Genomic DNA, 14,102 nt, shown 5'->3' with positions numbered 1-14,102 from the left:
TTCCAGCTGAGCCACTGTTCATTTATACTAGTTTCAGAAGAGGCTCATTCTCATTTTTGTCTACATTTCTGTGTATTACTTGTCACACAGTGCTTGGAATAACTGATCCAAGTACTAATTTGATGAGGAAGCCTATAGCAACGTATTTTGTGTTCTTGTTTGAATGATTTTAATTTTACAATTATTTATAGGGCACATTTTTAGTTGGACAGCCATCCACTCAGGCTTCTGGAAAGCAGATGTCGACAAATTCATTGCTGCAAGGAAATGTAGGATTGGGAACATCTGTTCAAGGCCAGCAAGTACTGAAAGTAATCACTGGACAGAAGACAGCTGTATTTGCACAGGTATTTGGAATAGTCATTGCTGCTGAGTGTTTTCCAGTGTCATGATGTGCCTCTCCCTTTTCTATCTGTAATGTTTTTGAACAGAGTCCTCGAGGGCTGCAATCCAGTTTAGGATTTCCTCAATGAATATGCACGAGATCTATTTGCTTCACTACCTCCATTGTTTTCAAGTAGATCTTGTGCATATTCATTGTGGAAATCCTGAAAGCCCGACCTGGCGAGGGCTGAGGTTGGACATCCCTTGTTTAGAATCTGCTTGCTTAAAGAGATTACTGTTTGTATCCATGCTTAGGAAGAGCTAGCCCAAGGTTATTGGATGACCTAGGCAAACCTTTAGGGCCCACACAGTGCTGATGCGTTTTTAATCTTTGGGAGGGCTGGGAGGAGGTAAGAGGGCAGAAGCCAGAGGTCTGACTGTCAGAAGCGAAACAGGGAAAGGCTTTTGTGCGCACTTCTGCCCCATTAATCAGCCAAGTGGCCTGGCCAGCATTATGCTTAGGGTTTGATGTATCAAGAGATTTTTCCATAAAGACACATTTTTCTGTATCTAAATCAATAGGTTCTTGTCCAAGTCAGAATACTACAGTAGTTCTCCAAATGTACATTTCATGAAATACTGCTTTTCAAAAGACCACGGAATCAAAATGTAATGAAACAAATATTTCTATATTAAAGGATTAAAGCTTTAATATTTTTTTTAATCTGCTGATTGCTTAGAATGTGGAACCAATGAGCTGATGGATGGTGTGTCAGATAATGCTAGATTGAAGCTTATAATGTATGTGGAAAGGGACTCTGTTTCCTTGCTAGAGCTGCTTTTTTATACTGTGCCATTGATTTTGATAGCTGTGGCTTACAGCAGATTTGTTCTATCACTGGCTATGAACAATGATAGAAGTGTGGTGTCTCTTCTTTTCCTCCTTCCCACTCTGTTCAACTCAACTTGTTCATACAAGTGCAGTACATCAGGTCACATTTTCCTCTTCTTTTTTTCAAGGTTATTTATTTATTACATTTGTACCCCGCGCTTTCCCACACATAGCAGGTTCAATGCAGCTTACATAGTAAATATAATTACAAAGTTCTTGTAAGAAGAAATATTACAGACTATAGTAAACATAGTAAAGGCCTTAAGAATATATGAATTGAATACGGAAAGGTGCAACAAAGAAAGTGTAAGTAAAAGAAAAGGGAATGGGGGGTTATGGTGTAGGGAAGATGGTGAAGAAGGACTAGGGGATAAGCATGAAAGAGAATTGGGAGATATGGTCTAAGATATAATCATCATCAGGAGTCATGTGGGTGGGCTTATATGGTTAGGTCGGGTCATTCGGGTAAGCTTGCTTGAAGAGATAGGTCCGGAAGGGGCAGGTGACACAAATCCATGACATTCAAGAGGACACAGAGGAACATTTTGTCCTTTGTCACATCAGTTTGGGATATCAAAAGCTGGCTTTCTGTAATGTTTATGCCCCCAGCCAGTATGTCACAAAGGCTGAGAAATAGTCTGTTGCAGCTGGGTGATGTCCCTATAGCATTGGTGGGGGCTTTAACTTGGTTTGGAATCCAGCTATTGAAAAGTCACATAACCCACGGAAAGAACAATTAAATGAGAATAGAGGACTCTCTTCCCTATGTTGGGTGTTGGCCTGTTAGATATCTGGAGAGTTCAGCACCTCCAGGAGAGGGATTTCACTCGCCTATCCAGGGCACATGGAATGCAATCACAAATCGACTATATTTTACTGTCCACTTCTTTAATGTCAGCTGTTCAGGCGGTGGAGATTGGCCTTTGTGAGATCTCCGACCATACCATGGTATGGGTGGATTGGGTGGATAGTAAGGATGAGAGAGTCTCGTTTGTGTGGAATTCCCCTTTAGACCTCTATGGGGATGCAAAGTTTCTTGACTCTATAGTGAGGCACTGGCAAACCTATAGAGATACTAAGTTAGATCACATAGACAATCCCATCTTGTTCTGGGAAACAACGAAAGTGGTGCTTAGAGGGGACATTATCAGTTACTCTAGTTTCAAGAAGAAATCTACGCCTGGAGGGGGAGGAGCAAGTGAGGCCAAATCCCACTGCAAACTAGACACATGCCCTAATAACCTCATGAAATCAGCTCCTCAACAATTCATAATAGACCTAACAAACCACGTAAACTTCATGTTACAAAACGGACTTTTCCCAAAAGAGAAAGGAAAAATTTTACTCACCCCTATACCCAAAGACACAAAGAAAAGCGCAAGGGAAATAACCAACTACAGACCAGTAGCATCCATACCACTAATAACCAAAATAACCGAAGGAGTGGTAACTAAACAACTCACTAACTATCTAAACAAATACTCAATACTGCATGATGCCCAATCAGGATTCCGATCGAATCACAGCACAGAAACAGTATTAATTACCCTCATGTCTAAATTCAAACAATTGATTGCAACCGGCAACAATATACTCCTCCTACAATTTTACATGTCTAGTGCCTTCGACATGGTAGACCACAGAATCCTAGTACACATACTTGAATACTTTGGCATAGGAGGAAATGTCCTAAACTGGTTCAAGGGGTTCCTAACCCAACGTTTATACCAAGTCACATCAAACTCAGCCACGTCTGCCGCATGGACACCTGAATGTGGAGTACCACAAGGATCACCTCTCTCACCAACCATCTTCAACATAATGATGACCCCTTTGGCAAAACTCCTATCAAACCACAACCTCAACCCATATATCTACGCCGATGATGTAACAATATACATCCCTTTCAAACAAGACATCAAAGAAATCTTCAATGAAATCAACCAAAGTCTACGTATCATGAACACCTGGGCAGATGCATTTCGTCTGAAACTAAATGCAGAAAAAACTCAATGCCTGATACTTACCTCCCAATACAACACGAATGAATTTACCGCCATAAATACACCTAACCTAAACCTTCCAATCTCAGAAACGCTAAAAATCCTTGGAGTTACTATCGACCGCCACCTAACACTCGAAACCCATGCAAACAACACAACCAAAAAGATGTTCTACTGCATGTGGAAACTGAAAAGAATTAGACCATTCTTCCCAAGATCCGTCTTCCGCACCCTAGTCCAATCCCTCGTACTCAGCCATCTGGATTACTGCAACTCACTATACGCAGGATGCAAAGAGCAAATCCTGAAGAAACTTCAAACAGCCCAGAATACAGCAGCCAGACTTATCTTCGGAAAACCTAAATATGAAAGTGCAAAACCCTTACGAGAAAAGCTACACTGGCTCCCACTCAAGGAACGCATTACTTTCAAAGTATGCACACTAGTCCACAAAATCATTCATGGCGAAGCCCCAGCCTACATGTCTGAGTTAATCGACTTACCACCCAGAAATGCAAAAAGATCATCCCGAACTTTCCTCAACCTCCACTTCCCTAACTGCAAGGGCCTGAAATACAAGACGCTGCACGCATCAACCTTTTCTTATATGAGCACGCAGTTCTGGAACAAACTGCCACGGAACCTAAAAACGATATACGAACAAACCAACTTCCGTAAGTCATTGAAGACACATCTTTTTGATAAAATTTACGGAAAGAACCAAAGCACATAAAGCTCACACGTACTGTTCAGTAATACATCAATACATCCACTTATGAATTCGCAACCCCCTAATCTCACCACACTCATACCTTTACTCACAGAAAAATGTATACCATATGCTTAATATAGCGCCCCTTAATTTCCTATTCTCTCCTTCCAATGTCTCATTTCTCTAATTTTTCCTTTCAATTAATTTATTCCTTATCGATTTTGACTTTATCTTACTTACCCTTCACAATGTAATCCATAACCTGAATTGTAACAAATTGTATTTCCATTATTCATAATGTATTGGAAGCCACACTGAGCCCGCAAAAAGGTGGGAAAATGTGGGATACAAATGCAATAAATAAAGGCTTGCATGTCAAAAAATGGGGCACAGGCTACAGATTCCAACAAACAGAACTTGTTGGTCTTACAGGGTATTCTAAATGAACTGTTACACCAACATGCCAAGAAGTCCATGACCTACTATAATTATCAGCTCTATCAGCACGATAATAAAGGGGGAAAACTCTTGGCTCAATTGGTTTCTACTCAAGAAGGATCTAAGAGGGTAATGGGCCTTAAGAATAAAGGTGAGAAGATAATAAACTTGATGCAGATGTTTGCAACATTTTTCAGGAATATTATGCCACCCTGTATCACAATGGGTCTGGGCAGCAGGGGAGTAGAATATGACCCAAGGTGCTCTTTTCTTCTCCTAGCGAGCCAAGATGAGTTGGAGTAGGACAGAAAGGAGGGAACCGACTGCTTCTGCCACTACTGTCATGCTGGCCTGATTCTGCTTGTGCTGCTACCATTCTCAATGCTGATACAATCAGGACCATGAAAAGAGGCCATGAGCAAGTGTGTGGTGGGGGGGGGGGGGGGGCTGGAGTTAAGAAAGTGATGGAATTGGAGGGCCTGTAGGGGGAGAACTTGAGTGAGTGACTGTAGGGGGCACAAAAAAAGCAATTGAAGAGAGGGTATGGTGAGAATTTAGAAGGGGGAAGCACGGAGAGTGAAAGTAAGAGAAGGGGTGCTGTAGAGTGAGGAGAGAGTGACTAATGGGATTAGAGGTGTCTATTCATCTCTCAATCCCCTTCCCTGATCCAGCATCCATAGATGCCATCTCTGTAGGTGCTTCAGCACCTCCAGAATTGAACAAAACCCATGTGTCAAGAAAGAACTAATTTCTAGTGAGTTAACCCCTATAATTATTTTTAAAAACATTGGCTCCTAAGTCAGAATCCCCTCTTACTCTTTCCTTCTTATTGCTCTGCTCCTGATTCTGTCCAGGATACTGGGCTAGATAAATGTTTGGACTGATCCAGATAAAGGTAAGCCAGTTGAAATTGTGTATCTGGATTTTCAAAAGGCAGTTGACAAAGTACCTCATAAAAGACTCCTGAGGAAATTAGAAAGTAATGGGATAGGAGGTAATGGCTTATTATGGATTAAGAACTGGTTAAAAGATAGAAAACAGAGATAGGGTTAAATGGTCAGTATTCTCAATGGAGAAAGGGTGTAGATAGTGGGGTTTCCCGGGGGTCTGTGCTGGGACCGCCACTTTTTTTATAAATGACCTAGAGATGGGAATAATTAGTGAGGTAATTACATTTAATGATGTCACTAAGTTATTTAAAGTTGTTAAATCGCAAGTGGATTGTAAAGAATTGCAAGAGGACCTTACAAGACTGGGAGACTAGGCATCCAAATGGCAGATGGCATTTAATGTAAGTGATGCATGTGGAAAAGAGGAACCCAAGCTATAGCTGTGTGATTCAAAGTTCCACATTAGTAGTCGCTGCCCAGGAAAAAGATCTAGGTGTCATCGTTGATGATACATTGAATCCTCTGCTCAGTGTGCAGCAACAACTAAGAAAGCAAATAGAATGTTAGGAATTATTAGGAAAGGAATAGAAAACAAAAATGAGATTATTATACTGCCATTGTATCATTCCATGGTGCTACCGCACCTCAAATATAGTGTGCTTTACTGGTCACTGCATTTCAAAAAAGATATAGTGGAATTAGAAAAGGTAAAGAGAAGGGTGATGGAAATGATAAAGGGGATGGGATGACTTTCCTAGGAGGAAAGGCTAAAGCGACTAGGGCTCTTCAGCTTGAAGAAGAGACGGCTGAGGGGAGATGTGATAGGTCTATAAAAAACTGAATGGAATGGAATTGGCAGACGTGAATCAATTGTTTACTCTTTCTAAAAATACTAGGACTAGAGGGGCATGTATTGAAGCTACTAAGTAGTAAATTTAAAACAAATCAGAGAAAATATTTCTTTATTCATCGAGCAGTTGAACTTTAGAATTTGTTGCCGACAATTTGTAAAGAAGTTTCATATTAAGATGAGTACAGTTATTTATGAAAAAGTATGAAAAAAATAAGATAATTAAGAAATGATGACGAAGGATGTGCATAATTCTCAAAAATATGAGATGAAATCTCTTGAGTGGCACTACTGAGGTTCTTTTGAGAGTTTATTATGTTTGTTTAGGTATATTAATCAGATATGTTTTATTGATTATTATGGTAGAAAATAGAATACTTGACCCTGATCCATTTTTGCCATTTTCCGAGCTCAGACTGTACAAGTCTTCCCCGGAAGTGGTCTACTTCCCAACTACTGGAGTTGCTGTCAAAGCTTACTGCAGCCCATCCTAATCTATCTGGCCATATGTGGGACACAAACCATAGAAATCTGTCTGGTATTGGCCTCATGTCCCCACGGCCGGAGTTGATGTCTAAGCACCACGCCTGTCCATCTTAAATGAACTCATAGCTGTTGATGTGTTAAGTTATCTTTTGATACTAAAATTCCTTGTATCTTCTGTTGGAAGTACTTCACTAATAAGAACCCAAAAAAAGTATAGGAAACAAAATACTACAAAAATAGAGCTTTCTAATAAGTCATCACTAGTGTGAGGGATGCCACAAAATCCTAGGTGCACAATTATAAATATTTTATATCGGAGGTGGTAGCTGTCAGTAAGTTGACTGTGGCACCATTGCCTTCATTTAACAGTCACGTGGAAGCATCTAAATGAATAATGAGCCCAAAATAAAGCTCCCATTTTCAATGTCCACTTACATCTCTGATCATATCACAACAATGAAATTTAATACTAAATAATTATACTTTTATATAAATCAAACTTTCTTTGTGATCAAAAGCCCACACAATAGTGACTAACGCTAATGTTAGGGTTTAGGTTTTTTTTTCTCTTGAACCTTTACCTTTGGTAAAAACTTTGAGTGACCAAACTTATTTGCAGCTCAACAGACAGATTGACTAGCAGTTGCCTGTATCAGTGTTTCTTTTGGTATTTACTTACCCACTATGTTTTACTTGAAAGAAGAAGTTTTCGTTTTTGACACTGTTTTCCTTAGTCAGACTTGCCTCTGTGCAGTGTCACTGATGTGCTTTCACTTTGGCAGTGCTGCAGGATAAAAACAAGCGCTGTTTCTGTTCTGTGGCATGAAGGTTGGCTACCACGGCAGCAGGAAAATGTCAACAGTTTGAGAAGAGTACTGCATGTTTTTTTTTGCTCAGTGCCAGAGGACTGTCTGATGAAACAGCACTGTAGTTCAGGGTTGTCCAACCTCGGTCCTCGAGGAGTGCCGCAATACAGTTGGGTTTTCAGGATTTCCCAATGACTATTGTGTTGGGCATCTTGTAGCCAAGGGCCCACTCCATCTAGTCTCTTTCACTGGAGGCTCTGTCTGGATTCCAACCACTTTCTCAGACAGTTGAGGCTTTGGTGTGAGTTCTCTGGTTCTCCATAACCTGTCATGTGATGACTTTTGAATTTTATGGGGAAAACTGTCCCATGGGATGGACCAGGGTCCACAGGGATCTCATGGGGATGGATGTGGGGTTCCTGCGGAGCGGAATGGAACAGAGCGAAAGGAAAACACCCCTGTCTTCAACTCCCTCCCTTTCACCTCTCCTCCAGCCCTGGATGGCCTCCCCACACATACCTCACATCACCCTGGTGGCCTAGTGGCTTGATTTGGGGCAGGAAAGGTCCCCACGCTTTCCTGCCCGCTGCTGCTGATCCTTTCGCCGGCGCTGCCACTTGTTTAAGATGGCTGCCAAGCGGCAGTCTCATGAGGCTGCTGGGTGAACTCTCGGCGGCCATTTTATAATCAGTGTGTCATTTGGAGTAGCTGTTTAAAGGGACACCCTAACACTGTTACATTTGTGCATCGATTTTTTTCTCTCTTGGTAATGGGCCACTAAAACAGATATCATATTATGAGAATCAGGTGCTCAACATTCAGACTTTCTGTTTATTATTTATTACATTTATATCCCACATTAAACATGAATTAGGTTGAAACTTGAGAGCATTTAAAATCTTTTTCCTGTGCCTTCATTAAAAGAAAAAGATAGCATGTGGGAATTTGCTCCTTTTGTTTTGTGGATTGCAGTGGTATATTATAAAAATGCACTTGCCTTTTTTATTACTACTATTTCACAGAGAGGTTTTGAATGAGGGAAGGGTTTCCTTTCTGCAGAAGTTCTGTCCAGCATCAGTCTAAATGTGCCAACCTTGTCCAGTTCAGCACAGTATTAGCTGCCGTTTATACAAAATTAATTATGTTCAGTGGAAAATAAATCTGTTGCCTCAGGCTGCTTGCTATGTGAATATTCTATCACTGTTTCATTATTGCTACCAAGTATTACATATTAAGGGCATTTTCTTTAAACTTTGCTTTAATTCGTTTATCAAATCCTTACATGCACATGGTTTTGCTTTTTAAACCCAAAGGTGATTCCTAAGGGCAGTTGAACAATTAAGTATAAACTGTTTTGTTTCTGACTTGTTCTGGACCACTTTGGGGCATATTAATCTGTATATCTGCTGTCTTAGCAGAGTACAGAAGAAAATGATTTATGTTACTTTTACTAGAATGGGCAGGGACAGGTTAGATTTCTGTCTCTGTGCAGCTCTCTACTCTACCACAAGATCCCTGTCAGGGCTAACCAGAGCTTTGCCTGTAAGAGTCAATGTTAGGGCCCTTCTTCTACCTTAGAGTGACTTTGTCCACCTCTAATTTTTCACGCCCAACTTTTCTGGGAAGGTTATTCAAGGATTATAAAGTTATTATAATCACTCCCACTGCTGAGCAGAAGGAAAAAGTATTATCAAATTCCTATGTCCACCTACACTGGGAACCACTCAAGTAGCACTGAAAAAACTTTTAATATAGGAATTCGATATAGAGCTCTGGGGAAAAAGCCTCAAAGTGTCGCAAGGTTCTTAAAAAGTAAACTTGCTCGGCAACGGATGATCCTGGTGACCAATCGCAAGTCTTCTCAGGATCGATACCTCATCATAGGCGAAAAAACCCCAAACATTGCTCACTAAAGATATTAGAGCATGTATCATATGTTCATAAATGCAGGTACTGGCTTAATAATTCTAATCTCTGCAATTAATCATTAAAGGGAAAACAGAAACAGTTCGGAAAACTTAACTTCTTGGTCCACCTTGTGTTCGGTTGCCTCACCCTCCTCTTCCTTTGCCGACGTTGGCCAGCGTTTCGCTATGTAAACTGCTGCGTCAGGATCCACATAGGAAGATGGGCGCCTCTACTGCAACAAAAATCACTGTATAATTATACAGCACTCCAAATAAATATGCATAAAATTCAAACTTCTTACTTGATCAATGGCCCATCTCAGTCCTATGATGAGGTATCGATCCTGAGAAGACTTGCGATTAGTCACCAGGATCACCCGTTGCCGAGCAAGTTTACTTTTAAGAACCTTGCGGCACTTTGAGGCTTTTTCCCCAGAGCTCTCTATCGAATTTCTATATTAAAATTTTTTTCAGTGCTACTTGAGTGGTTCCCAGTGTAGGTGGACATAGGAATTTGATAATGCTTTTTCCTTCTGCTCAGCAGTGGAAGTGATTATAATAACTGTATAGTAGCTACTCCTACCACCGCCATTTTGGTATATATAGAGTATTCAAGGATTATAACACAGTTCTGGTACCATCCCTTGGTCAGCAGGCTTCTTTCATTCTCTTTAGGACATTGGTTATCAGGCTGAAGGTAATATGCAAATTAGACTCCACCAATATCCAAATTAGCGTCCTATAGTATTTTAATGAAAGTCAATTTGTAGAGGAATGACTTCGTCACCTAAATATTCCTACACCCAGCACTCCTTAGGAAGAATTGGAGTCCCAGTAAAACAGCCACCACCCCTGGACAGGACTTTCAACTTTCACTTTTCACAGTCCTGTCCTCCACCCCCGTCTGTTAGTCCAGTTCTTAATTCACACCACCCAGTGTTACCACCTTATACTGGGTTCCACAACAGTTGTATTACTTCGTAATTACAACATCAAGGTAAGTACCTTCTTTGGTTTTGGGACATGGCAACTCGTCTCATCATCCCCGGGCATCTGGTAGAGATCCTGTCCTCTGGCCTCCTCAATTGTCTCCCACCCTGCTGGCAGCGACAGGTCCTTCTCTTGTTGGTAGGTTACAAGATTTAAGTTTTTCTTCACCTAATGCCCCTGTTTTTTTTTAGCCTAATGTAGTTGTTAAGTGGCCCTAGTTGGAAAGGGTAGATGATAGACTTTCTATAGTCTCTGGAGTGGAGGAGAAGCCAGATTTAAATTTAGCAAAGGAGTAGTTTAAGCTAGAGGAAGACACCTTCTTTGGGAGAGGATCCTTCTATGGTCTGTATTTTGCTAAGGAGGACTTGGCTAATTTCATTTCCCAGATTTTGTCCACTCTTTAAGACCCTGATGGCGAACCTATGACACGCGTGTCAGTACTGACACGCGGCCGCATGTGGCCGCATACAGAGAAGCAGCGGAGTTCCTTGCTGACACCCGGGGCGGATCGCCGATGCGCCCCCCCTCCCCCCCGGTGCAGCGCGACCTCCCCCCCCCCCCCCGGCGAAATCACCCGGTGCATGTTTACCCGCTGGGGGTGTGCGCTCCTATTGGCTCCCTCCCTGCTGCTCCCTCTGCCCCGGCTCCTCACTTCCGGCCGGCGGAGCAGAGAGCAGCGGAATGCCGTGGGGGACGCATCTCTGAGGGCCCTGTGATCACCATTACCAGCAACCATCATCCAATCTACTGTTCTGGGGTGTCGTGGATTTGTAATTGACCACCATTACTGAGATAGGTGAGGGGGAGGCTGGGAGAGGCGAGGGCATGTGCTATGGGTGCCGTTTCCCGCCATTAGAAATAGCGGCAGCCATCTTAATTTACATAAGGTGGTCAGTTAGGCTAGTTAACCCTTAATTGCCTGCAGGGCTAACAGGCTATCTATAATTCTATCTTCTGTCTCTGCCCCCCTGATGGAGAACTCAAAAAATAAAAAACCAAGGTTAAGTAAAGGAAGTGGTAGTAGCAGTAGCCGACCCTTTCAAGAGACATGGACCGAGATGTATGGCATTATAGAAAAAAATGGCAAATCATTTTGCGTTCTATGTACTGAAACGGTAGTAAGCAGAACGTGGAATATAAATAGACATTTTGAAACTAATCATTCCCAGCTCTTGAAAAAAAATGAGGATGAACGGAAGGAATACATTTCCAGGCAGCTACACTTTTATAAGAGCCAATCTAAGTCCATCCTTAAATTTGTAAAAGGTTCTACAAATTTAACATCTGCAAGTTTGAGCATTGCTCACTCCATAGCTCAGCATGGAAAAGCACTCAGTGAGGGACAATTTATTAAAGAAACTCTCCTAAGATGTGCACCAGTTCTATTTCACGATATGCAGAATAAAGATGCAATTATTAAGAGAATATCTGAGTTACCAGGAAATTTGGAGTGCCTGGATCCGATTACCAGACACTTTTAGCACCCTGAAAAATATAGCAATGGCTTTACTCACAATTTTTCCCTCTACGTACTTTTGTGAAACCTTATTCTCAGCGTTAAATAATATCAAAACCAACAAAAGAAACAGATTGACAGATGAAGTTAGTAGCGCTTGCTTGGGCTTGAAGTGTACAAAATACCAACCTTCAATTGAAGATTTAGCCAATGAAATTCAGCAACAAAAAAGTCACTAATAGGCAGATTAGTTAAAGAATTCCCCCTCCCCCTCACTTATCTTAGTTCATGGCACCCCACACAAGTTAAATAATATCAAGACCAACAAAAGAAACCGACTGACAGATGAACAAAGAAGTCACTAAGTAGGTAAGTTAAATAATTAGTTTTTGGTTTATTAAATACAGTTTTATATTACAATTATACATTTTTGTTATTTAAACTATAAATATCGCGAAATTATGGTTTTTTTCTCGAAGTGACACACCACCCGAGTTATGCTCGGTTTTTTGGCGAATTTTGACACACCAAGCTCAAAAGGTTGCCCATCACTGCTTTAAGATTTCGGTGGATGAGCCTATTTCTAGTTCCGGTTCCATGGACCCCCTTTTAGTTGGTATCAGAAAGCCTTCCAAGGCGTTCCATATCCTTCAGGTGGTAGATGATATCATTTCTGCAGAATGGCAGGTTCCAGATTACAGTTTTCATGTTAAGTGGTATATGGCTAGGTTTTTCCTGGTAGTGTATCAGCAGTCTGAAAGACTCAAGTTGCCTAAGATAGATGACTACTATCCCAGTTGAAGAAAGTGCTCTTCATTGAAAGATACTCAGGATCTCAGGATTGAGTCTCTTTTGAAACAAGCATATGAAGTCCTCTGCATTAACTTATCAGACAGGTTTCTGGAGGCTGTGTAGCTTGGGCATGTTCTAGGTGGTTAGAGGAATCATTGGAAAAAGCTATTCAGTAGTCAGTGGGGAATGATCCCAGGTTCCTCCTCTTTTGATTTGAACAAGACCTATTTGGTGGATATTTCATACTATTTAATCCAAGCTTTGGGGAAAACCATAGTTGCCCTTGTAGCTGCTCAGCGTTGTCTCTGGCTCAGAAATTGGTCTGCAGATATTACTTTTAAAATACATCTGTTAATTACCTTTTTTTAAAAAATTTCTGTTTACTGTTGTCAGCAAAAGATCTTCATATACAAATTACAACATAGCATAACACCAAGCAAATTATCAATTTACATGGTACCATCTTAATTCTAGAAGACTTATAAACTGAACATATTCCACGTCGTCGCTAACATAATCCATCTGACCTTTTTTAAAGAAATACCCTCCACTCATCTCCCTCACACACACCACTCAAATAACCACATATTCCATCCTCCAATCTTACTTCCCTAATCCTCCCTTCCCCTTCCCTCCCCCCCCCCCTTAAAGGTTCTGTATGTCTTGAGATGAGCTCTCCTTCAAAAACCTGTGCCAAATACCGGCATATTGTTTAAGTTCCACATTATGAGACCTCCTGTACCTCATATTCTCATATTTAGCTATATCCGACATTTTAATCATCTAGCATGCTACTGGCACTGATTCTTCACTCGTCCAGTATTATAAAATTGTTTTTTTTCACTGCCAAAATTGACATATAAAGGAATCTCCTTTGAGGCAGTGAAAACCCCTGTGTGATTACCTTTTAAAGGAGGTTTGCTTTTTGGCGATGATTTTAAAAATTAGGTAAAAGACTTTTGAATCCTAGGCTTCCAGAAAATCATCCTAAATTTTCTTTTAGAGTTTTTTGTCCAGGAGGCATAGACTGGGGAGAGTGGGTGTTATCAGGGCAGTAGATTTCCTTTCAGAGGTCAGTCCTTTTGAGGTAATTATAGAAGAGGCCAAACTTTTTCTATGGGAAAAACTAAGCCATAAAACAACAGATGTCTCAAATTACACAAAAAAGAACACTGGTATATAAAAAAAAGAGAATTGCCGAGACTAGTGTTCCTTTAAGAAAAATAACACCACAGGTTGTATAGGAAAACATGTCAGTGTATCGAAAGCCGCTCAAACAGCGCGGGAAAGAGAGAGAAGAAATATGTCATGACTTTTAAAAGACCCATTGTCAGACAGAGAGTGAAGCAGCATGAAAACGAGGCTTGTAACAAAACAAAGTAACTGTGGAAATGGGGTTTGAATGGCAAATGCGAAGGTAAGGCTTACTAAAGAAAATGTATTGTGCTGTGATCTAGAATAGCCTGGCTAGAACGATGTGTAGTATCACAAATGAACAGAGGGAGTTTTAAAGGAGCAGATTTACTCTAAAAAGAAATGTATGTCTAACCCCCCCC

General features: G+C 41.0%; 1 protein-coding gene across 1 annotated transcript in view; it reads left to right on the top strand.

The window, feature by feature from the left end:
* YEATS2 (YEATS domain containing 2) overlaps positions 1–14,102 on the top strand; it is a 1,439,149-nt gene that overhangs the window by 924,611 nt on the left and 500,436 nt on the right. Inside the window, 1 exon segment of the mRNA XM_030217135.1 lies at positions 192–347. Within this exon segment, the coding sequence (XP_030072995.1) occupies positions 192–347 (156 nt within the window).

Source organism: Microcaecilia unicolor, chromosome 10 (assembly GCF_901765095.1).
Source record: "Microcaecilia unicolor chromosome 10, aMicUni1.1, whole genome shotgun sequence".
Classification (NCBI taxonomy): domain Eukaryota; kingdom Metazoa; phylum Chordata; class Amphibia; order Gymnophiona; family Siphonopidae; genus Microcaecilia; species Microcaecilia unicolor.
The sequence above is the reverse complement of the archived record's forward strand: the minus strand, read 5'-3'. Positions and strand labels throughout refer to the sequence as shown.